The sequence below is a fragment of the Sapajus apella genome, unplaced genomic scaffold (genome assembly GCF_009761245.1).
Source record: "Sapajus apella isolate SASKATOON/1434 unplaced genomic scaffold, GSC_monkey_1.0 scaffold223, whole genome shotgun sequence".
Lineage (NCBI taxonomy): Eukaryota > Metazoa > Chordata > Mammalia > Primates > Cebidae > Sapajus > Sapajus apella.
The window spans coordinates 362,509-388,412 of NW_022437163.1; the positions used below are offsets into that span (position 1 = coordinate 362,509).

General features: G+C 41.3%; 1 protein-coding gene across 1 annotated transcript in view; it reads right to left on the minus strand.

Moving 5' to 3' along the window:
• TDRP (testis development related protein) overlaps positions 1-25,181 on the minus strand; it is a 48,328-nt gene extending 23,147 nt beyond the window's left edge. Inside the window, exon 1 of the mRNA XM_032271073.1 lies at positions 24,918-25,181. Within this exon, the coding sequence (XP_032126964.1) occupies positions 24,918-25,025 (108 nt within the window). The 5' untranslated portion in view covers positions 25,026-25,181. The remainder of the gene's footprint in view (positions 1-24,917) is intronic.
• Positions 25,182-25,904: the final 723 nt, after the last annotated feature.

The following is a 25,904-nucleotide window of genomic DNA, read 5'->3' on the forward strand; positions in this document are numbered from 1 at the left end:
ATGTCCAGTTTTCTACAAATCATTTGTTGAAGAGACTATCTTTTCTCTATTGTGTAATCCAAGCAGCCCGGTTTAAGATCATGTAACCATATATATGAGAGCTTCTTTCTAACCCTCTATTCTGTTCCATTGTTCTTTATGTTCATGTTTATGCTAGTGTCATACTGCTTTCATTACTGTACTTGTATAATATGTTTTCAAGTCAAAGTGTAAAGCTTCCAGTTTTTTTTTTCTTTCTCAACATTTTAGCTGTTCAGGTCCTTTGAGATTCTATACAATCTTCAGACGTTTTTTTCTACTTCAGTAAAAAAAAATGCCAATGAGATTTGCATTGAACCAGTAGATTGCTATAAGTAATACAGACAATTTAACAATAAAAGCGTTCTAAACCAAGAACACGGGGGTATCTATTTATGTCTTCTTTAATAACTTTCAGCAATGTTTTATATTTTTTCAGTCTTTCACCTCCCTAAGATTATTTCTAAGTATCCTTTTTTCTTGATGCCATTATAAGTGTTTTATTAATGGTTTTCTTAATTCCCTTTTTGGATTGTTCATTGTTAGTGTAAAAATGCGGCTGAATTTTGCATGTTGATATTGTGTCCTCCAACTCTGCTGAATTTGTTCACTAGCTGTAACATTTTTTGTGTGTTTGGGATCTTTAGAGTTCTCTACATATAAGGTCAGACAGTCCACTATTTATATTGTGCCACTGTCTATGTCTCCCTTCAATTCTCTAAATGTTTGTGTCATACATTTGAGCACTGTGCTGTCAGATGCAGATATAATCATTATAACTTCCTGGTGGAGTGGCCCTTTTATCATTACATAATGTCCTTCTTTGCATCTTGTGACAGTCTTTGACTTATCTGATGTAAGTAGGCCATACCTACTCCCTTTTAGTAGAAAACATGGAATATCTCTTGCATGAAATCTTTTTCCATATTTTCAGCTTATGTGTGTCCTTATATCTAAAGTGAGTATCTTGCAGATGGCATGTGATCAGATCTTTTTTAATTCATTCAACCACATGCCTTTTGGTTGGGGAGTTTAATCCATTTACATGGAAAGTTATTACTGATAGGGTAGGACTTACTATTGCCACTTTTTAAATTGTGTTCTCTAAGTCTTGCAATAATTTTGACCCTCTTTTCCTCTCTTGCTGCCTTCCTTTCTGTTTGATTGATTTTTTTGTAGTGAAATGTTTTATTCCTTTCTCATTTTCTTTTGTGTATCCCCCATGCATTTTCTTTCTGGTTACCATGGGAATTATATAAAACATCTTATAATCTATTTTAAACTGATAATTTAATTCCATCACACACATAATTGCATTCCTTTATGTCTCTCCTTTATGCTATTCCTATTACAAATTTTTTTGGGGGAGGTGAGGATTGGAGGTGGAGTAAGATGGCTCAGTGGAAGCCTCCACCTATTAACCTCCCTGAAGGAACATCAAATTTAACAACTATCTACACAAAAAAGCACCTTCATAAGAACTAAAAATCACCTTGGGTACCAGCTCAGTCACAGTAGGGTACAGCACCAGTCAGGCTCCTGGGGTCCCTGATTCCAGGTCTTGCCACTTGCACGGCATTTCTGGACTTGCCCTGGGCCAAAGGGGAGCCCACTGACCTGAAGGATATGTCCTAGGTCTTGTAGTATTCACAAGCTGACTGAAAACCCCTTGGGCTTTGAGTGAAATTCGGCAATAGCCTGGCAGTACTCTCCGAGGGCCTGGGGCAGTAGAGGCCAAGGGGACAGGCTCTTCTGCTGTGGAAAGGGGAGGAAAGAGTGGACTTTGTCTAGCGGCTTGAGTACGAGTTTGGGGGCACCAGGAGTCAGCACAGGTTGATTCCTGAGATTTCTGACTCCAGGCCCTGGCTCCTGGACAGCATCTCTAGATCCACCGAGGACCAGGGGGATCTAATTATCCTGAAAGGAAGGGAATAAGCCTGGCTGACTTCACTACCTGCTGACTGTAGAGCCCTAGAGCCTTGAGCCAACGTAAGTGGTAACCAGGCAGTAGTTGCAGCAGGCCTTGAGTGAGATCCAGTGCTGTCCTAGACTCAGGTCTGAACCAGCACAGTTCCAGTGGCAGTGGCCACAAGGGTGCCTGTATCACCCCTTTCCCAGATACAAGCAGCTCAGCACAGGGAGACTCCATTTGTCAGGGAGAAAATAAGAAAAGAGAACAAGACTCTCTGCCTGGTAATCCTAGGAATTCTTCTGGATCTTAACCAAAACCACCAAGTTGGTACCTCCACGAGTCTGCAAGACTCACAGTATTACTGGGCTTGGGGTGCTCCCTAATACAGTGACCAAAAACTTATATCACAATACCCAAGTCCCTCTGAATACTTGGAAAGCTTTCCCAAGAAGGATGGGTACAAACAGGCCCAAACTACAAATGCTGCAATAAATTACTAACTATTCAATGCCCAGACACAGATGAACAACCACAAGAATCAAGATCATCTAGGAAAACATAACCTAACCAAACAAACTAAATAAGGGACCAGGGACCAATCCTGAGGAAACAGAGATATGTGACCTTTCAGATAGAGAATTCAAAATAGTTATTCAAGGAAACTCAACAAAATTCAAGATAACACAGAGAAGGATTTCAGAATCCTATTACATAAATTTGACAAGGAGACTGAAATAAGCTTTTTTACATCAAGCTTTTACATCAAGCAGAAATTCTGAAAAATTTACAGCAAGCTGAAAAATTCAACTGACATAATGAAGAATGCATCAGAGTCTCAACAGCAGAATTGATCAGGCCTAAGAAAGAACTAGTAATCCTGAAGACAGGCTATTTGAAAATACAGTCAGAGGAGACAAGAGACAAAAAAATAAAAAACAATGAAGCAAGGCTACAGGATCTAGAAAATAGCTTCAAAAGGGTAAAGCTAAGCGTTACTGGACTTAAACAGAAGCAGAGAGAGGGAGAGGGGTAGAAAGTTTATTATTCAAAGGGAGTGTAACAGAGAACTTCTCAAACCTAGAGAAAGACATCAATATTCAACTACAAGAAGGTTATAGAATACTAAACAGATTTAACCCAAACAAGACTACTTGAAGACATTTACTAATCAAGCTCCTATAGATCAAAGATAAAGGATCCTAAAGTCAGCAAGAGCAAAGAAACAAATAACATACAATGGAGTTCCAATATGTCTGGCAACAGGCTTTTCAGTGGAAATCTTACAGGTCAAGAGAGAGTGAAATACTGAAGGAAAAGTATTTTTACCCTAGAATAGATATCTGGCAAAAATATTCTACAAGCATGAAGGAGAAATAGAGACCTTCCCAGACAAATAAAACCTGAGGGATTTCAACAACACCAGACCTGTTCTACAAGAAATGTTAAAGGGAATTATTCAATTTCAAAGAAAAGGATGTTTTTTGTTTGTTTGTTTTTTGTTTTTTTAAGATGGGGTTTCACCATGTTGGCCAGGCTGGTCTTGAACTCCTGATCTCAGGTGATCCACCCACCTTAGACTCCCAAATTGCTAGGATTACGAACGTAAGCCACCATGCCCGGCCCAGAAAAGGATGTTAATTAAGAAGAAGAAATCATCTAAGACTACAAAACTTACTGGTAATACTAAGTATACAGATAAACAATATTATAACACTGTATTGTAGTGTGTAAAGTACTCATATCTTATGTAGTTTAGTCTGTAAATGATGAACCAATTAAAAATAACAACTTTTTGGTTTTTGCTCGTTTTTTAATGCAGTGTGTTAAACTGTCATCAGTTTACAATAATGGGTTATATTATTTGCAAGTCTCATGGTAACGTCAAATCAAAAAACATACAATGGATACACAAAAAATAAAAAGAAAGAAATTAAAACATACCACAAGAGAAAATCACCAATAGGAAAACAGGAAGGAAGAAAAGAAGAAAAGACCACAAAACAACCAGAAAACAAATAAAATGGCAGGAGTAAGTCATTATTTATCAATAACAACACAATGTAAATGGACTAAACTCTTCAATCAAAAGACAGAGTGGCTGAATGGATTAAAAAAACAAAATCCAATGATCTACTGCCTACAAGAAATATACTTCCCCTATAAAGACACATAAACAGAAAATAAGGGGATGGAAAAAGATATTCCATGCAAATGAAAACCAAAAAAGGGAAGGAGTAGCTATGCTTATATCAGACAAAATAAATTTCAAGTCAAAAACTATAAGAGACAAAGTAGGTCATTAAATAATGATCAAGGGGTAAATTCAGCAAAAGAATGTTAACAGTTGTAAATATATATATGCGTCCAACACTTAAGCACCCATATATATAAAGCAAATATTAAAGAGAGAGAAAGACCCCAATACAATAATAGCTGGAGGCTTCAACACCCCATTTTCAGCACTGGACAGATCATCCAGGCAAAAAATCAACAAAGAAATATCAGACTTAATCTGCACTATAAAACAAACAGACCTAACAGATATTTACAGAACGTTTCATCCAATGGCTGCCCAAAACACAGTCTTCTAATCAGCACATAGATCATTCTCAAGGATAAACCATACGTTAGCCCAGAAAACAAGTCTTAAAAAATTTTTTTAATTAAAATTATATCAAGTATCTTCACGGAGTACAATGAAACAAACTAGAAATCATTAACAAGAGAAAGTGTGGAATATGTATAAACACAAGGAAATTAAACGATAGGCTCCTAAATGAGCAGTAGGTCCATGAAGAAATAAGGAAATTGAAAATTTTCTCAAAACAAATGCTAATAGAAACAACACACCAAAACCTATTGGATAGAGTGAAAGCAGTAGAAAGAGGCAAGTTTATAGTTATAAGCATCTACATCAAAAAAGTGGAAAAACTTCAAATAACCCAATGGTGCATTTTAAAAAAAAACTAGAGGCTGGGCATAATGGCTCACATCTGTAAATCCAGCACTTTGGTAGGCTGACACGGGCAGACCACTTGAGGTCAGGAGTTCAAGACCAGCCTGGCCAACATAGTAAAACCCTGTCTTTACTAAAAATAGAAAAATTAGGTGGGCATGGATACAACAAATACTGCAGAAATTCAAAAGCTAACTAGAGGCCACTGCGAGCAACTATATGCCAATAAATTGGAAAATCTAGAAGAAATAGATACATACAACCTATGAAGTTTGAGTCATGAAGAAATCCAAAACCTGAACAGACCAGTAACAACAAGATCAATGTCAGAATAAAAAGAATTCCAGCAAAGAAAAGCCCAAGACCCAATGGCTTCACTGCAGAATTCTACCTAACATTTAAAGGAATAGTAGTAGCAATCGTACTCAAACTATTCTGAAAAATAGAGGAGAGAATAGGTCCAAACCTATTCTACAAGGCTATTATTACCCTGATATCAAAACCAGACTAAGACATATCAAAAAGAGAAAACCAAAAGCCAATATCCTTGATGAATACAGATGTAAAAATTCTCAACTATATACTGGCACATCAAATTCAACAACATATTAAAAGATCATTCATTATGATATTTTTATCCCTGGGATGTAAGGATGGCTCAACATTTGTAAATCAATCAATGTGATATATCATAGCAACACAATGAAGAACAGAAACCATATGATCGTTTAGACTGATGCTGAAAAAGCACTTGATAAAATTCAACAACTCTTAATAAGAATGCTAAAAAAACTGGGTATAAAAGAAACATAACTCCACATAATAACAGCCATATGCAACAGACTCACAGCTAGTTTCATACTGAAGGGAAAAATGAAATTCTTTGCTCTCAAATCTGGAACATCACAAGGATGCCCACTTTTACCACTGTTATTCAACATAGAACTGGAAGTCCTAGCTAAAGCAATCAGATGAGAGAGAGTCATAAAAGGCATCCAAACTAAAAAGGAAGAAATCAAACAATCCTTGTTTGCAGATATGATCTTATACTTGGAAAAACCTAAATACTCAACCAAATAGGCCAGGCACAGTGGCTCATGCCTGTAATCCTAACACTTTGGGAGGCTGAGATGGGAGAATGGCTTGAGGCCACAAGTTAGAGAGACCCCACCAAAAAGCTATTAAAACTAATAAACAAATTCAAAATCAACAGACCAAAAACACTTATATTTCTATACACCAAAAAGCAGGCAATCTGAAAAAAAATAAAAAAGGACAAATAAAATTAAATACCTAAGAAGTAACTGAACCAAAGAAGTAAAAAATCTCTACAATGAAAACTATAAAACACTGACGCAAGAAATTGAAAAGGACACAAGAAAATGTAGACATTTCATGTTCATGGATTGGAAGAGTCAATATTGTTAAAATGTCCATATTACCCAAAGCAATCTATAGATTCAGGGTAATCCCTATCATACCAATGACATTATTCACAGAAATAGAAAAAACAATCCTAAAATGTATATGGAATTACAAAAGACCCAGAATAGCCAAAGCTATCCTGAGCAAAAAGAACAAAACTGGAGGAATCATATTACCTGACTTCAAATTATACTAACAGAGCTACAGTAACCAAAACCACATGGTACTGGCATAAAAACAGACACATAGGCCAATGAAAGAGAACAGAGAACCCAGAAATAAATCCATACATCTAAGGTGAACTCATTTTTTACAAAGGTACCAAGAACATACATTGGGAAAAGGACAGTCTCCTCAATAAATGGTTCTGGGAAAACTGGATATCCATATGCAGAAGAATGAAACTAGAGTCCTATTTCTCACCATATAAAAAAAATTAAATGAAAATGGATTAAAGACTTAAATCTAAGACCTCAGACTATTAAACTACTAAAAGAAGACATGAGGGAAACTCTTCAGGACATTGGACTGGACAAAGATTTATTGAGTAAATACCCCACGAGCACAAGTAACCAAAGCAAAACTGGATGAACAAGATCACATCAAATTAAAAAACCTCGGTAGACCAAAGAAAGCAATCAAGAAATGAAAAGACAACCCACAGAATGGGAAAAATTATCTGTAAACAACCCATCTGACAAGGGATTAAGAATCACAATATAAAAGGTACTCAAACAAGTCTATAGGAAAAAGCCTAATAATCCAATTTAAAAATGGACACAAGACCTGAGTGGACATTTTCCAAAGAAGACATACAAATGGCAAATGGTATATGAAAAGGTGCTCCACATTAGTGAACATCAGAGAAATACAAGTCAAACTACAATGAGGTATCACTCACATCAGTTAAAATGGCTTTTATGCAAAAGACAGGCAATAACAAATGCTGGTGAGGATGTGGGTAAACGGAAACCCTTGCACACTGTTGGGAGGAATGTAAAATAGTACAGCCACTACAGAGAACAGTTTGGAGGTTACTTAAAACACTAAAAATAGAACTACCACAGGATTCAGCAATCCCACTGCTAGGTATACACCCAAAAGAAGGGAAATCAGTTTATCAAAAAGTTATCTGCACTTCCAATGTACACTGCAGCACTGTTCACAATGGCCAAGATTTGGAAGCAACCTAAGTATCCATCAACAGATAAATGGATGAAGAAAATTTGGTACATGTACACAACGGAATACTATTCAGCCATAAAAAGAATGAGATCCTGTAATGCACAACGACATGAATGGAACTGGAGATCATTATGTTAAGTGAAGTAACATAAGCCAGGCAAAGAAAGACAAACTTCATATGTTCTCACCTAACTGTGGGAGCTAAAAATTAAAACTGAATTCATGGAGATAGAGTGTAGAAAGACGGTTACCAGAGGCTGGGAAGGCTTGTGCTGGGGGGCGGAGCTAGTGGAGAAGGAGGCATGATTAATGGGTACAAAAACATAGCTAGAATAAGATATAGTATATAGTAGCACAACAGGATGACTATAATCAACAATTATAACTGTACTTTTAAAAATAACTAAGAGTATAATTGGATTGTTTGTAACACAAAGGATAAATGCGTAAACTGAAGGATACCTCATTTACCCTGATATGATTATTATGTACTATACGCCTGTATCAAAATCTCATGGATCTCCTGTATTAGTCAGGGTTCTCTAGAGGGATAGAACTAATAGGATAGCTATACATATAAAGGGGAGTTTATTTAGTATTAACTCATACAATCACAAGGTCCCACAATAGGCTGTCTGCAAGCTGAGGAGCAAGGAAGCCAATCCAAATCCCAAAGCTGAAGAACTTGGAGTGCGATGTTCAAGGGCAGGAAGCATCCAGCACAGGAGAAAGATGTAGGCTGGGAGGCTAAGCCAGTCTAGGCTTTTCATGTTTTTCTGTCTGCTTTATATCCTGGCTACGCTGACAGCTGATTAAGTAGTGCCTACCCAGATTAAGGGTGAGTTTACCTTTCCCAGTCCACTGACTGAAATGTTAACCTCTCTTGGCAACACCCTCACAGGCACACCCAGGATCAATATTTTGCATCTTCAATCCAATCAAGTTGACACTCAGTATTAACCATCACACCCCCTAAATATATACACCTATGATCCCATGAAAATTATAAATTAAAATTTAAAAAACCAAATCATTTATCTTTTATATTTTTATCTATCAACATAGTTTTATAGTTATTTTTATGCTTTTATCTAATTCTATACCAGAATTAAAAGTGATTTACTTGCCACCATTACAATATTACAGGATTCTGTTTTTGTCCACTTATTTCCCCTTACCAGAGTGTTTTTTCACATGCTTTCATACTGCTTCTTAGTATTCTTTCACTTCAACTTCAAAGAATACCTTTAGCATTTCTTATAAAGTAGATCTGCTTTTGGCTTTCGGCTCAAAAGAGGCCAAGGTGCAACTTTCTTCGGTCATCCTGAATCCGGGTTCATCGGACACCAGTCACCTCCACCATGCCACCGAAGTTCGACCCTAACGAGATTAAAATTGTATACCTGAGGTGCACTGGAGGTGAAGTCGGTGCCACTTCTGCACTGGCCCCCAAGATCGGCCCCCTGGGTCTGACTCCAAAAGAGGTTGGTGATGACACTGCCAAGGCAATGGGTGACTGGAAGGGCCTGAGGAACAGTGATACTGACTATTCAGAACAGTCAGGCCCAGAATGAGGTGGTGCCTTCTGCCTCTGCCCTGATCATCAAAGCCCTCAAGCAATCACCAAGAGACAGAAACACAGCAGGAATGTCACTTTCAATGAGATTGTCAACATTGGTCAACAGATGCGGCACCAATCTTTAGCCAGAGAACTCTCTGGAACCATTAAAGAGATCCTGGGGACTGCCCAGTCTGTGGGCTGTAATGTTGATGACTGTCACTCTCGTGACATCATAGATGACACCAACAGTGGTGATGTGAAATGCCCAACTAGTTAAGTACAGAGGAAAATATTTCAGTAAAGGATCATTTGACAACTGCTAAAAAAAAAAAAAAAAAAAAAAAAAAAAAAAAAAAGGTAGATCTTGCAGTGATGAACTTCTTCGGCTTTTGTTTAGCTGGAAAGGTCTTTATTTCTTCTTCATTTTTAAAGGATGGTTTTGCCAGCTACGCACAGTGTTCTTGGCTGGCTGTGTGTATTTTTTTCTTTTTTCCCATTCAAGTACTAACCAGGCCCAACCCTGCTTAGCTTCCAAGATCAGGCAAGATTGGGTGCATTCAGCGCGGTATGTCTAGACATATTTTTTTTTCTTTTTTAACAACACTTTATCACCCCACTCCCTTTAGATTGTAATGTTTCTGCTGATAAACCTGCTGTTAATCTTATAGGAGCTCCCTTGTTATATGAAAAGTCACTTTTCTCTTTCTTCTCTCAAATTTCTCTACCATTGACTTTTGAAAATTTGATTAAAATCTTTCTCAGTGTGGGCTTTTTTACCCTTTCTTTGGTTTCATCTTAGATTCTTGAATCTGGATGTCCATTTTCTTCTTCATATTTCAGATGTTTTGCACCACTATTTATTCAAAAAGGCTCTCCACTCCCTTCTCTCTCTTCTCCTTTTGGGGCTTCTATAATCAGTATATTGGTCCACTCAATGCTGTACCATAAAGTCCCTTAGACTTTACTTTTCATTCATTTTTTTTTCCTCTGATTTGATCAATTTCAATGATCTGCTGAGTTTGCTGATTCTTTTTTCTGCATGAATGGGTCTGCTTTGGAATCCTTAATTTTTCAATTCAGTTATTTCTCAGATCCAGAATTTGTTTGGTTTTTTTTTTATATATAGTTCCTATCTTGTTGTTGATATTCTTATTTGGTTATTGTATTTTTTCCTGATTTCATTTAGTAGACTATCTCTGTTCTCTAACAGCACATTGAGCTTCTTTAAGATGATCAGTTTGAATTATTTGTAAGATAATTTATATATCTCTATTTCTCTAGGGTCAAATTCTGGAGATTTTGTTCCATTAATTGGGCCATGTTTTTCTGTTTCTTCCTATGTCTCATTATTTTTTTCTCGCAATGAGACACAGGAAGAAACAGAAAAACATGGCCCAATTTTTTTTTCATGTTTTTCATGAAACATAAAAACAAGACCCAATTTTTGGGGGAGCATTTGAAAAAACAGGCACCTCTCCCGGTCTTTATGGACTGGCTTGGTACATGGGAAGCCCTTCCCCAATCAGCTCAGCTAGAGATTCTGGGCCCTCTCAAACCTTTTCTGGGGATGAATCTTCTCTGGACTTGTACATGTAATGTCCCAGTTAGAGAGGTCTGCCAGTTTCTTTTCAGTTGCTTGTAATCTCTCGATCCTCTGGTGTTTGTGGCACTGCAAGTTGTCTGGCAGAGCAACAGGCTGCAGAGCTCTCACTTCTTCTCAGCAGCCACCAGACATCCAACACATGCTGGTTCTATCAGCGCTCTGAGTCAGGCATAACAGGAACCAGTCTCTTGGGCAGCCCCCTGAAAAGCCAGAATGTTGAATGCACTTTCCATTCTTATCATTCCTGTCCAACGGATAAGCCAAAAACCACATGCTCTCTCCTGACTGTGCTGAGTTGTCCTGACTTCCATCGACATCACTGCTACAAAAACCCAGTGAACTCTTTTTTTCTCTGAAGCCCCTAGGCATCCAAAGTATGCCAGTTCCCGGTCGGCACTGAGCCAGGAGAGACAGAAACCAGTCAGTCCATCAGGCTGCCCCCCAAAATACAGAATGTTGGACTTACATTCCATTCTTTACTTTCCTACCTGGTGGAGGGTTGGGTGTTTACTACCAATCATGCCAAGCTGTGCCACCTTCTGGTAAAGGCTATAGCACGTGAAATTACATGACTTTTTTTTTCCCCCATTTCAATGTAGCTGTTCTTGGCTTTGAGCTTGCCTGATGTACTGTGACTTCTTAACTGGTTTCTGTAATTCTCATACATCCTTTTGAACTGTATATTGTTGTCAGTCAAAACCTGTTGGGGAACAAGGTCTGGGGCTTTCCACTCCACCATTGTGCTGACCTCATACACTTTATGTGGAGTGACATAAGAGACTTATGGTCAATAGGGTACCCACTGGTATCTGGCATTTGAAGTGGGTGCAGTCTTATGGGAATGAGTCCTTAATCCATAGGGTCTGTGCTAATTCTGGATAGGGAAAGTCAGAAGGAAACTGAATTGTAGGACACCCAGTTGGTACCGAAGAATTGGTTGGTGTCAGAAGAAACCACACATAAGGACACATGTTTTTATGTATGACAAAAAATGAAAAGGCATGAGGATGCCATCCTTAATCACAGTTACAGACTGTCTTTTCGCTATAAAATTTATTGGCATAAGCTATTCCCACATCAAACTAATTGTCTGCGTTATACTGTGGGGACAAAACTTCATTTTTTAAAACATCCTCACTATAAAACAATTTTATTTTAAAAAGAAATATTAATCATCTTCAGTCAACAAGCTTGGTATTAACCATAGCCAAATATGTGGCAAAGAATAGCTAAAGGAGATGTAAGTAGTTACAAGGAAACATTAAATCACACCAGATATTATTTCAACCTAATATTTTTCAGTTTAAGAAATTGGGACAGGAATGAGGGGATTTCAGGCAGCACTCTGACAAACAGTGGGCCTCTGTAATCGTTGTGTAATAAAGTCTCCTGGCTGTGATACAGTTTGCTGCTATAGCAGAAGAAAACAAACAAAAGACATGGTAAATATTTCTTTTTCTCCTAAGTCCAGGAAAGCAGTCAGGTGTTCAACAGTATCAGAAATCCTGGTTCTTGCTTCTTATTCCTCTGCCATCTCTGGAAACTGCCTGCATCCATAGGGTGAAAGAGAGTGCACCACATCTACTAATCTCTGTGAAGGGGAAAGAGAGGTGGCAGGGCACGTCCAGGAAGATGCCTGTGTTGCGTGTCCTCACATGTGGTAGCCAGCACTCACTTATGAGCCCTGCAGGGTGAAGGATGCTGGGACTTTGGACCATGGGGCAGCCATGTACTCACTGAAAACTGCAATTGGGGGAAATCTACACATTCTGTCTCAGAAGGGCACATGTTAGCTCCTAGGCTCCCTAGCAAGGTGATGAACCCATCACGCAGTTCTTTCTGTCTACAGAAATACGATCCAGCTCTTCTAGCTTCTATACTGATAGGGTAAAGATCATGAATACAATCACAGAATGTTCTAAATGTCTTCTCCTTGAATACAATCTCATTCATTTTATCATAGGATAAGGACCAAATAAGACCATTTATGCAAAAGCACTTAAAACTATACACATGCACACTAGCTAATAAAATGGACGCTCAGGAAGAAAATAAGTGAGCTTCATGACAATGTTATTTATTTCTGAGTTTAGCATTAAGACTTCCTATTTTTACCCTAAATCACAACAAATTATGTATCACAAACTAATGAATTAAGTTACCTTACAGGCAGAAGAGATTTCAAAGATCCTTTAGTCTAAACCAAGGGTCAGTAAATAACAGCCTGTGTTTGTAAATAAAGTTATCCTGGAACATAGCCACATCCATTCATTTATATGTTGCCTATGGCTGTTTTTGCCTGCAACTGCAGAGCTGAGTGGTTCTGACAGACTGCAGGGCCCACAAAGCCCACAACAGTTACTATCTGTTCCTTTACACGAAAAGTTTGCTGACTCCTGCTCTAGAGCCCTCACTTAAACAGGAAGTCTAGAGAGAGGAACTCATTTGCCCCAAAGTCCCAAAACCAGTAACAGCACTGGAACCCATTCCTGCCTCCAGACCATTTGAGAGAGGCTTTTACAGCACCATGCTGTCTCCCTTCTTCTTCCTGGTCTCAACCACTTATCAACCAAATTATGAGTTCTGAAATAGAGAATGAGATTCTCATTACATTTTGTACAGTGCCACAAGCTAGAAGCATGTAAGCCTCTCCCTTCCCACCCCATATCACTGCTGGGACCCTCAACTCTGAACAGCAGATGTCATTTCAAAGCCAGCACATCCATCAGCAGCCTCACTGGGCTGCTCCCACAGCCAGACCATCAGGGACTTCCCTGGGACTCTTAGGGCATACCCTTCTCCTGACCACCCTAACTCAAAACTCTTAGCTGCAGCTGCTCTTCTGCCTTCATCTTCACATCCAAAGGCACCAACTCTCATTAGGACTCTTTGGCAGACTCACCTTTTCCTATCGGTCCTGACAAATCCTCCATGTGGAACTCAGGTTCTCATGTCACAGCTGACCTCCCCCACTAGAACCCGAGCTGTTTCATGGGCATCTTGCCACCAACCCCTCCTCCTTAGACAGGTAATCTTTACAAAATACAACCAAGCTGTTACTCTGAATTCTTCAGTATTAAGCTAACAAATGAAGCCTATACGCCTTAATGGGATTTTCCAGTTCTCCCCTGTACTGCCCTCCTGTGTCACTTCAACTGCTTCATTTTCTGTCCCCCTCCCCCGACTGTAAGTAAAAAGGGCTGTGATACAGTTTGCGGCTATAGCAGAACAAAACAAATAAACAAAAGACATGGTATATATTTCTTTTTCTCATAAGTCCAGGAGAGCAGTCAGGTGTTCAACGGTGTCACAAATCCTAGAGGGTAGGTGGATGTACACCGGTTCTCTTCTCTCACAATGTTCTAGTGCTTCTCACTTGCTAATTTTCCAGAGAACTATTTATCTCCAATATTAGACTTCTACCAAGAAACTCATTAATATAAAACTCAAGCATGGCAAAAATTAAAAGTATACTGTCATGTTTACTGTACTGGAATTTGCACCAAAACACATTTTATCAGTGCGTTCAAAAGGCACTGATTGTTGAAGCTCTAGTTATTTTTTAATATAAAAAAAGAATATTTGGAAAATGAAGAAAAGTGGTATCACAAATTCATCATAACATATAAGGTAAGAGAAATAATGCAACAAAGAATATAAACCCAGAGAAACTTGGATTCAAATTCCTATTGGTGGCTGCCAAAACACATAATTTACAAGGTTACAACTTTACACAAGTAATTTAACTTCTCTAAGTTCCTCGAATGTAAAAGATAATTTAATCTCATTCACAGTAGTTATGTTGTATAAAGGGCCACAAACAGTCAATTAGCAAATACTGAATTATTGCTGTTAGGAAAAACACAAGGCCAGGGTTCCTGCAAGCCCCTGGTAACAACTTTCCATCAACAATCAATGCATGAACTTGTTTTGATTTAATACCTGCTGTGGATTCACTCACACCAGACTCTCAGCTACCAGCCCTGTAACTCATGCCTGAGCCATCTCTAACACAGGTACTGCCTCCGTAGGGAGCGCCAAGCCTTCTTGTGCTTGGGAACACCAGACAGCACTACAGCACTACACTTGTGGGCTATGATAAACAGTGAAATGTTATGATAAAGCAAGCACAAAAATGTGAAAATAAGGTAGCTCTCAATAGACTGCACGAAGGATACATGCCTCAGCAGGGAAGGAACTTGCTGGGTGGTAAGTGTTTGCTCTCTGCAAGTCTGTGGACAACTTTGAAGGCAGTGTGAGTAATGATTTGGAGATTACAAATAAATTTTATCAAGTAGCTGAATTTGCAAATATGGAATCCACAAATAATGAAGATGAACTGTAACCACTTTTTGGGCTATTGTGAGAAGCTGCAACAGCTATAAAGCACTCACTCTAGTGCCCAGCACATGGCAAGCACCAGTATCATCATCCAGGATTCCATCCTCTAAACCAAGATGCGCTCTGACTAAAAACAAAACAACACACTCTGAGTAAAAAGCATTTCTCTCTGCACACAACAGCAGCCATCATAAAAGGATGCAAGTTATCTTTCAAACGCTGGAACTAGTATCTGCCACTTCATTTATAATGTTTTTGTAAAGAATATTGTACTTCCATCTGAAAGATTATAAAGCTACATCATGGTTTTAATACACATTTATTATTATCTTGAAAAAAGCCACACCTAGAGCAGATGTGGCTTTTTTCAAGATATTAATAAATGTGCTTTTATTAATAGCACACTTACTAACTGCTAATAAATAACGGGACCTCTCCTTAGATTCAAACTTGTCTGAGGGTTGCGCACACACTTGCCTGGTTCCCAAGTCTTTGGGAGAGACTGCACCACCCTAGCTCATGGGTCCCTCCCTTTCTAAACAAACCCAAGGTGAGAGCAGGCAGTTTTCCCTCACAGCAGCCCCCATGAGATGCCCAAAGCAGAAACTGTGGTTTGCCTGGTTATGTACAGCACCAAGACAGAACCCCAACTAAGGCGAGGTGGAGGATCAGATAAAACGAACGTAAAACAACTTCCCTGCTCTGAGCAGACAGAAAGACAAAAGAAAGTGTCCCTGGTCTGTGGTCTGCATTCTACTCACTCTGAAATAACAGGTAAAACCCTCCTGAGCTTCAGTCTTTGGCTTTTAATTCCTGAGGCAAGGCTGACAAGCCCTACACGTACATCCACTCCCCAAATGCAGGCATAAAGCCAAGTTGCCCATTCCTGCCAACTGGTGATCTAGAAAAAGCAGAAGACAAACTGCAGTGTCTCCCATCGTATGGACAAGTGTCCACCTGAGGCAGATCTGAGTATAGTGAGGTGGGCCCACCAGCCCTGGCTCAGCAAGCTAGGCTCCACGTTCAGTAACATTCGGTTTTTAAGACACTGATTGACTCACATAGTGAAACCCACAGCGTAACTCAAATGTGGTAAGAATGGCAGCTTTTAGACATTCTAAGTCATGCCACCTTAAGCTCTAGCAAAAACCAATGAAAGTACATCTTATCAATTAGGGTTTTAAACTCTCAGGAATAAAAATTCCAACCTATTAATAACATTTACAGGTGAACATTATACAGACTAATATGCTAGGGCCTGGGAGGCAGATACTTAGTCCCTCATCATTCTGCCCTTTGGTGGCTTACTAAAAAGATACAGTCAAGACACCTGGAATTTACCTAGCTAATTGCTTGAGGAGTTTCACAGGCCCAAGCAAGTAAAAGAATCCACCACTGTCTTTAGTGAGCTGATCTGAGTCTGGAAGAAGATTCTAGAGCTGTGCTTTCCAAATCAGTTTGCATTCACTAAAAACAGCTACTGAGGACCTGAAATAGGGCTAGTAGAAGTGAGTTTTTCATTATTCAAATTTCAATTTAAAAACATTCCATTTCAGTTATGGAAAACTTTTAAGTATGTTTGAAACAACTGAGATAAAGTAACCTACTTTTTCAGCTACACATTTTATAAACTCTAAATACTGGTCAAGTATTTCTGAAGAAAATTTAGCATCCAATTTGATACATATTAATATCTTTTGCTGCTAAATGTAAAATACAGATTTCAGACTGAGTATGAACAAAATGTAAAGGATCTCAGTAATAAATTTTATATTAACTATTGATATAATATGCTGAATATACCAAATTTAAAATATTGCATTACAACTTTTTAATGTGGCCACTAGAAAATGTTTGCCATATTTCAGTGGACAAAAGCACCATGCTGTTCCACAGGCAGGAGCTCCCCAAGCATCGATTAAGAAGAGCCAGCTGAATCCGGAGCTCATAAGCAGCACCCAGGATCCTCCTTCCCTTCTATAATATGATAACTGACCCTTCCTGCTTCCTCTCAAGTAATCACCCACGTAGATTTGACTAAAGTACTCTGCTGACTGAATATCTGACTCAGCTCATATGAGAGCCCAATTAGACTACCCCTACATATATCTGTTTACTCAAGAATGAATCTGCATGGAGATCAACTCCCCTAAGGCTGGAGAATTCCTGCTCCCCCTCCAGACTCCGGAGTTCCTGCCCTGACTCAATTGTGCAGCTCCCATCGGGTGCCGTAAGGTGGAAACCCCACACCAGGTACACTCCTCTCACAGGCACTGCTGAGCCCCACGTGGGCCTGGCTCCCTTCCTGGCCTTAGGGATACAGCAGTGAGCATTCAGCCTAGAATGAGACAGCACTCCAGAGAGGCTTGTGCGGTCCAAATGCCCGTCATACAAGAAGTGCTCAAATGCGGCTGTCCCAGATCTTCCTGCCTGCACCGCAACCCACTGTCTAGAGCAAGGGATACCAGAAGGTCAAATCCTAAGTCAGTAAAAGACACTATTTCAATTTTTTTTTTTTTTTTTTTTTTTGAGATGGAGTTTAGCTCTTGTTATCCAGGCTGGAGTGCAATGGTGCGATCTCGGCTCACTGCAATCACCGCCTCCTGGGTTCAGGCAATTCTCCTGCCTCAGCCTCCTGAGTAGCTGGGATTACAGGCACACGCCACCATACCCAGCTGATTTTTTGTATTTTTAGTAGATACAGGGTTTCACCATGTTGACCAGGATGGTCTCGATCTCTTGACCTCGTGATCCACCCGCCTCGGCCTCCCAAAGTGCTGGGATTACAGGCGTGAGCCACCACGCCTGGCCCACTATTTCTATTTTTTAATAACAAGACCTACTCTTTCTTCTTTTAGTGTGTCTGCCAGAGAAAATTATTAAGGGCTGGTGATGGATGATTTCATTTAGTTTTCACTATTTCATTTCAACCCAGGGGCAGGACAGTCTGGTTTGCACATGCTGGCCATAGGGACCACAAGGTTTTTAGAAGTCTTCATTAGGCGAGTAAACAAGAATTTGCCAGGGTTTGAGAATTAGGACTCCTTTAAGGTTGAATGCTAAATTAGCCTCCTAACAGTCTCACAACACCTAAAACAGAACAGGACATTTCCCAGAAGAGATGGGCCTAACTAACTTCAGCTGCCACCTGCCTCCAAGTTGCAAACCCTGCCTCCCCGTAAAGATAGGATCAGGTTGGCAATTTTGTCTTGAAAACATGAATAAGATGGGTTGCATCTACTTGGCTATATAAAAGACAAATTTCTTTCATCTTCACAGTCTGTGCCTGTGATATGTCACATCCTAGCTAACTACTACTTCATAATAAAATTATTTTCTTCCTCTTCCAATATTGTTAAGTTTTCTGGGTTGGGAAGAGGTTTTGTTTTTAAAACAAAATGTCTGCAACATTTCACTACTGATAAAGCTCCTGCAGCATTGTTAAAACAGGGAGATTCAATGAAAGCTATCTCAATAGGGTAGAAAAGTCTGGTTTAGATCCCGACAGGCAAAGACAGCTGTGATGTGCAGCCAACCACAAAGGGGTCTTGGGATGGAAAGTGACCAAGAGAACATTTCCAGGGTGGGGGATTCTTGCTACAGGTGGGCCAAGCACTCAGGCATCAAGGCCTGGGGATCAGGACCTCAATCAGGCATCCAACGAGGTTCTCACTGCAGGGACTTCTCCTGAGGCTGGGCAGAACAAAGGCGAGGTCCTGACTAAAGCTGGGTCAGGGAGAGTCTGTCAGCAGCCGTGTGGCCTTCCCGGCCCCTCCCACTTTGCGCCCAGTTTCTCCAGGTGTCAGATGGTGGCACCAACTCATATCTAAGGCATATTCAACGGGGGCTAAGCACAGCCTCATTAAACACTAGTGATAGCTCTACTTATCCAAATTTTACAACTAAAAAAACAAAACTGAAGTTTGGCTAGGTCAAGTGGCTTAACAAAAGGCAGAGATAGGGTGTAGATCCAATCAAGGCTCACCAGAAACTAAGTCCAAACCTAAACTACCTGACCGTATTTTCATGCAAATACAGTTATCTTGACTAGAGTTTCATACATTCAGTGACACGGTAACTGGATTGATGGAGAAGTCTTTAGAGTCTTTAGTGGGCTTGTAAACATATAAGAAGCTACTGAATATCAATAAGAGAAAGGCAAATTAAAATCACATTAAGATGCAACTTTTCTCCCCATCTGATCTAAAATCTTGAAGACATAAGCATCACATCACACTGGTAAGAGTGTGGTGAGAAATATTTGCATATGCTGCTAGCTGGAATGTAAACCAGGATGGCCTCTTTAGGAGAGCAATTTGGAAACATCCATCAAAACCACAAATGCATGCCGGACGACTCCACTTCTAGACATGTGAAATGACTATGCTTCAGGCCTGTAATAGAAAAAGACTAGAAATGGCCCCCTAAAGGCATCAATAGGGAACTAGTCTTTTAAATCTGTATTTAAAAACCTGTATAACCATGTAAGGAAATGCAACTGCTGTGAACTGAATGTCTGTGTCCCCAGAACTCACATCCCCTCATGTGATGGCATCTGCAGGTGGTGTCTGAGAGGCGATCAGGGTGAGATGAGGCCGAGAGTGGGGCCCCCATGATGAGATGAGTATCCTAATATGGGAGTAAGAAGCTAGAGCTCCCTTTGCCTTAGGAGGAGGCAGTGTGAAAGCAACACCCTCTGCAAACCAGGAAGCAGCCCCTTACCAAGAAAGAAGCACCCTCATCTTAGACTTCCAGCCTCCGGAACTGGGGAAATAAATGTTTGTTGCTGAATCTGCCCAGTTTATCCTATTCTGTTACAGTGGCCTGAATGAACTAAGATGACTGTTCAACATTTCACACACAAATACACATGAAAGAAGGAAGAAGCTCTTCATGTATTGATAAGGGCTACCACTTATTGCAAGTGGGAAAAGACAGGTGTGAAGGTGTCTACTTCAGGTTAATGTCTGCATAAGAAAACAGTGAATATTTGCTTTTAATTTTAAAGAGAAATAATGGAAAACAGTTAACAAAATGTTAGCTATACAGACAAGGAGAGAAAGGCCTCTGCCTCCCCACATACCTGCCCTCCAGTAGAACATCAGGCCTTTTCTGGAATTGAGAGTGCTAATCAATACCATCTATTGCGTTTATTCCACTCCTTTCTTCCCAGATACCACTAAAGCACATGTCACAGAACTTCTCAGTGCCATACAAGAGTGACTTTGTGTCATCTAAACTAAGGTTCACTATTCCTTGTGTCTTCTCATTTCCAAGCATTATTTTAAAACACCTGAAATACTCCTTGATTTCTTTCTCCCTTTTTTTCTTTGCAATGTCTACAGAATATGTCTAAGCCTTTTAAATTTTTAACTGAACATATGTCAAAGATTCTCTGAGTTTTGTTTAGAAAGCCGTTAGTTAAGGCTAGCCAAATCCCTATGCAATCCAGTTTAGTGGCAACAGATGAACTCGTCTACACTGTCCACGTTAGACCCGTCTAAACCATCTATCCATGCTGCACAGGTCTCTGCACTTCTTTATCTACTATTTGCATAAAACTTTGAGGGGCACAGGTTAAAAAATGGCTCAGCAACCTTTATATACATCATAAAAGGCCCAATGAAATAAATTTTGTCACAGCAATTTAATATCATTTAATGTCACACAGCCTTAAAATGGATTTTTTCCAGCTGGCAGTGCTGGAACAGGAAGCACTCCATGAGACACATATTATGAAGGAAACGACTCAAGGTACAGAAAAATGTGAATAGTGAGACAGCAAATCTTTGTTTCTGAACATACACTATGTATCTGCATAAAGGCTTATGGACAGATACACAAAAGAGCTTAACAATGTTTCCCATTAGAAAGAGGGAAGAATTTAAGGCCTAACACTTAATCTCAAGAAATATTTTACCATATTCATTAGCAGTTTTTTTTTAAATTAATATTAGATTCATTAAAACTTGTGTCTCCTTGTTGAAGGACTGCAGTGAATGATTCTCCTCATAAATATCATGGTTATATTTTAATACAAAAGTGTACTTATGACCAAAAAAAGGCCAAGAGCCTAAACAGATGCTCAGAAATTTAGTTTCTAAAATGTTAAAATTATTTTAGTAATAGTTAAGTGTCCTTTAAGTCCAAGTAATTTTGAACGCTTCACATTTCAAATCTATTAGAACCTAACATTATCTACTTTTTCACTTAAAAAAAAAAATAGCTGTGTAACCTGATTTTCAAGAAAGGCAACAAGACAAGTATGATTGCAAACAGAATGCCTTTCTAGAATCAGGCAGAATATGCTCTCAACCTGCACGTTCAAAATCACACTGACTGAAAAATTTGGAGGGTAGGACAAAAGACTAAGAATGAAACAGAATTGAGAATTTCTAATATGACAGTGAATTTAACAGATTCATTAAATCCTATTTGCATATTAATTCCTACTTCCCTCAACTTCAAAATTTTATAGGCAGAAGTTTTATGATAGACTTTTCAAAGAATATGAATAGAATTTTAAAATTTAATATGATAGAATTTTAAAATTTAATTCTAAGACAAGTTAGCTTTTCCAAAAAGATCAGTCCTCTTGAAGAAATTAAATTTAGAATGACTAACCTGTGACAACACACATTTTCTCTATTTTTACACAGCAATGTTTTTTCAAAACAAACTTCAGATACCCTTAATGACGTAACATAAAAACCACAGTCAAAATTCACAACTAGCAGATAACTGAGAAAATCTTGGGTACAGTGATGATTTTTTAAATATAACACCAAAGGCACAGCCATGAAAGAAAGAATTCACAAATGAAGCTTCACGGAAATTAAAAACCTCTGCTCTGAAAAAGACACTGTCAAAAGAATGTGAAGTCAAGCCACAGACAGAAAATCTTTGTAAAACACATACATATAAAGGACTATTAGCCAAAACATACAAAGAACTCTTAAAACTCAACAATGAGAAATCAAACCATCTAATTTAAAAATGGGGCAAAAGATCTGAACAGACATCTCACGAAAAAAGAGACACAGATGACAAGTATGCATCTGAAAGATGCTCAATACATTCATCATCAAGGAAATGCAATTCAAGACAAGGAGACACCACCACACACCTACTAGGATAGACAAAATCTAGATACTGACAGCACCAAATGCTGACAAGGATGTACAGCAACAGGAATTCTCATTCATGGCCCGTGAGAGTGCAAACTGGTGCAGCCACTTTGGAAGACAGTTTGGCAGTTTCTTATAAACACTCTCATCATGCAATCCAGCAATCACACTCCTAGGTATTTACCCAAGTAAGTTGAAAACTTACATTCACACAAAAACCAGCACCTGATGCTTACAGCAGGTACATGAATAAACTGATGTTGGTTGCGTGAAAGCAACCAACATGTCTCCATAGGGTGAAGAGAGAAACTGTGGTACATCCAGACAGTGGACTACCATTCAGCGCTAGAAAGAAATGAGTTACAAGCCATGAAAAGACATGAAGGAACCTTAAATATATCTTTCTAAATGAGAGAAGCAAACCTGAAAAGGCTACACACTGAGTGAATGCAACCAAATGACATTCTGGAAAACAAATTATGGGGACAGTACAAAGATCAGTGGTTGCCAGGGGTTCCGGGGAGGGAGGACACACAGAAGGTCTCTAGGGCAGCAAAACTCCTCTAATGGTGGACACAGTCAGTACACATACCAAAGGGTGCACAACACTGAGCGAGCCCTCCCAGGTGAGAACCATGAGCCCTGTGTAGGTCCACGGATTGTAACAAACGCACCACTCTGTGGGGGGTGTTGATAGTGGGGGACCGGAGATCCATGAGAACTCTCTGTACTTTTTCCTCAAATTTGCTAACTTAAAAAAAAAAGTTCCTGTGGAGATGAGGTCTTGTTATGTTGTCCAGGCAGATCTCGAACTTCTGGGCTCAAGTGATTTACCCGCCTCAGCCTCCCAAAGTACTGGGATCACAGGTTTAAGCTACCACACCTGGCCTGAAAAATAAAGTCTATTAAAGTCCCCCCCCCTCCGCGCACACACACACTTTAGAAGTACAGACAACAATTCTATAAACAGAAAATCAGAAAAGGAGCTTTAAGTAGGCGCTGCCAGTGATTGAATCTAGGTGGAGTATATGAGGATGTTCAATCTCCTATTCTACTTTTCTGTATGTTAGAAATTTTTCAAAATAAGAACTTATGGCCAGGCCTAGTAGCTCACACCTGTGATCCCAGCACTTTGGGAGGCTGAGGCGGGCAGATCACTTGAGCCCAGGAGTTCAAGATCTGCCTGGATAACATAACAAAACCCCATCTCCACAAAAACATTTATTGTTTTTTTTATTAGCCAGGTGAGGTGGTGTGCACCTGTAGGCCCAGCTATTCCAGAGGCTGAGGGGGGAGAATCGCTTGAGCCCAGGCTGTAGACAGCCTGCGCCACTGCACTCCAGCCTAGTAGGCAAGACCCTGTCTCAAAATAAAAATAAAAAGTTAAGAGAAAAAAGTGGTTTTAAGGATTCATTAAGAGAAAAAAGTGGGCTTAAAGATTCATTAAGAGAAAAAAGTGGGTTTAAGGATTCATTAAGAGAAATGGGAGAACACAAGAAGGCTCAGTTTAACATTCTCAAGGCTCTATCCAGAAACAATAAATAATACGGCTCATTTTTGAACAACATTAGTTATAGCTTCTGCAGTTAACTCTATGGCCACATATAAATTCTCATCATTACATTCAAGAGAGCGGCTGTTTAGAGTAACCGTAGCATTTTGAAATTAAAAAAAAGGGGGGGTCGATAAGCACTATTTCTCAAAGACAAGTTCAGATAGTAACCATATTTAAACGTTTAACATAATCAACTCCATTTTCCAAGAGTTGGGAACGGAATTTAACTTACATAGGAAATGTCTACCAAGAAGAAACAACTCCAGTCCCTAAGAAAAACTCTTCTGCTCAGAAACTATTTCCAAGTCCCCAGAAAAAAGATACAAAGCCTTAGCTTCCATTCGACCTTAATGGCATCAGGAAGAAGATGCCAAACGTTTAACAGAAAAAGATATTTTATGACCCTCATTTAAAAAAGAAAGAAAGAAAAGCTTGATTTCTGACCTGAATTTCATGTACATGAAAAGGAGCACTGCACTAGGAAAACGGGAGCGGGGGTGGGATGCCCACATGTAAGGCACACAGGGCCCACCTGGGAGCCCTTTTAATTAAAAAATTCTAGACATACCAAACATATCTCCACACTCGTCAGGCAAAGGCCTTTCAGTTTTCAGTATAAGTGACTTCTGCCAGATTCCTTCAGAAAAACCAAGGATTTACGAAAACACTTGTTATGCAAACAAACACTTAGCCCACTTAACATTGAGCTGCGGTCGTTCAAAGCTGCTTAGTGTCCACGAGGAGGCCGTCCGGGCGCGCAATGATTCAGGCCTTCTCGGCCAGCTCCGCCAGGGACGCGAGCACCCGGTGTGGACCTCCGCCTCCCAGGCCCATGGGACCCACGGGGCCCACGACGCCCACGCTGCGGGGTGCGCGCCCCGCGTCCCCGCTCTCCTGGGACTGCGCCCCCCAAGTAACACGCGTGAGGGGCACTGGGGCACCCCGCCAGCGGCGAGGACTTCGGCAGCCCTGGCCAGTAACTCGGGGAGGGCGTCCACGCGAACCACAGCGGCAACTCAGCCCCGGACCAGTCTCGGGTCAAGTTCTCCCACTACGCACTCGGGCACCTAGCGGGCCGCACCCCGGAGCTACGCAGCCCCAACCTCACCTGCGCGCCCAAACTGTGCCGCCACCTACCCGCACCTCCACCTGCGCGCCCCCCACCTGCTCTTCCCCGGCCTCACCTGCGCGCCCCCGGCCTACCCGCACCCCCCACCTGCGCTCCCCCTCTCACCTGCGCCTGGGCGGCGGCGGCAGCGGCCTGTGGCGGTCCCCCCCGCAGGCCGTCCTCATCCTCGGGGGGCTCGTCCAGCAGCACCCGGCCCCGGCCCAGCTTCCACATGCTCGGGCGGGCTCCGGCGTCCCTGCGTCCGTGCGTCTGGCTGTGGGTCCCAGTCCCTCCCGGCCGCCGGACGCTCTGCCTGCGGCTCCTGCGGGACGCGGGCCCAGTGGGCCGGGCGGGGCCGGGCGGCGGGCGGGGCGCCCCCAGAACCAGGCCCGCCCCAAACCCTCCCCAGCCCGGCTCGTCCCCCAACCTTCCCCAAACCAGACCCGCCCCCGAGCCCTCCCCAGAACAAGTCCCGCCCCAAACCCTCCCAGAACCAGACCCGCCCCCAACCCCCTTCCCCAAACCAGGCCCGCCCCCAAGCCCTCCCACCAGACCCGCCCCCAAGCCCTCCCCAAAACTAGGCCCGCCCCCAAGCCCTCCCCAAAACCAGGCCCGTACTAAACCCTCCCCAGGACCAGACCCACCCCCAAACCTCCCCCAGGCCCGCCCCAAACCCGCCCCAGGACCAGGCCCACCCCTAAAACCTCCTCAGGACTAGACCCGCCCCCAATTTCGCCCCGGCTCCAAATCGCATGCCCCCGGGCAGGTCCACCAGGCCCCTCCTCCCAGTGTGGCCCCTGCCACCGCCCCGGCGAGACCCTCGCCCCTCACTGCTCTTCTGAATGACCTCCTCACCTCAGGCTACCCCGTCACCTGGTTCCTCCCACCTTGGCCCCCACCTACCTGTCCCTAGCTGCTTCCTCACCCGGGAACCCCCCACCCTGAGCCTCCACCAAGCCCCTGGCCCTGCCCTCTCCCGGGTTCCCCGGGTCCTCCTCCACCCCCGAGCCCTCACCTGGCCCCCCCAGATTCCCTCCTCCCCCCGAGCCCACTCACTCCCGGGCTGCCCCCTCCCCCACCCCGGTCCCGGACCCCCCCTCCCCCACCCCGGTC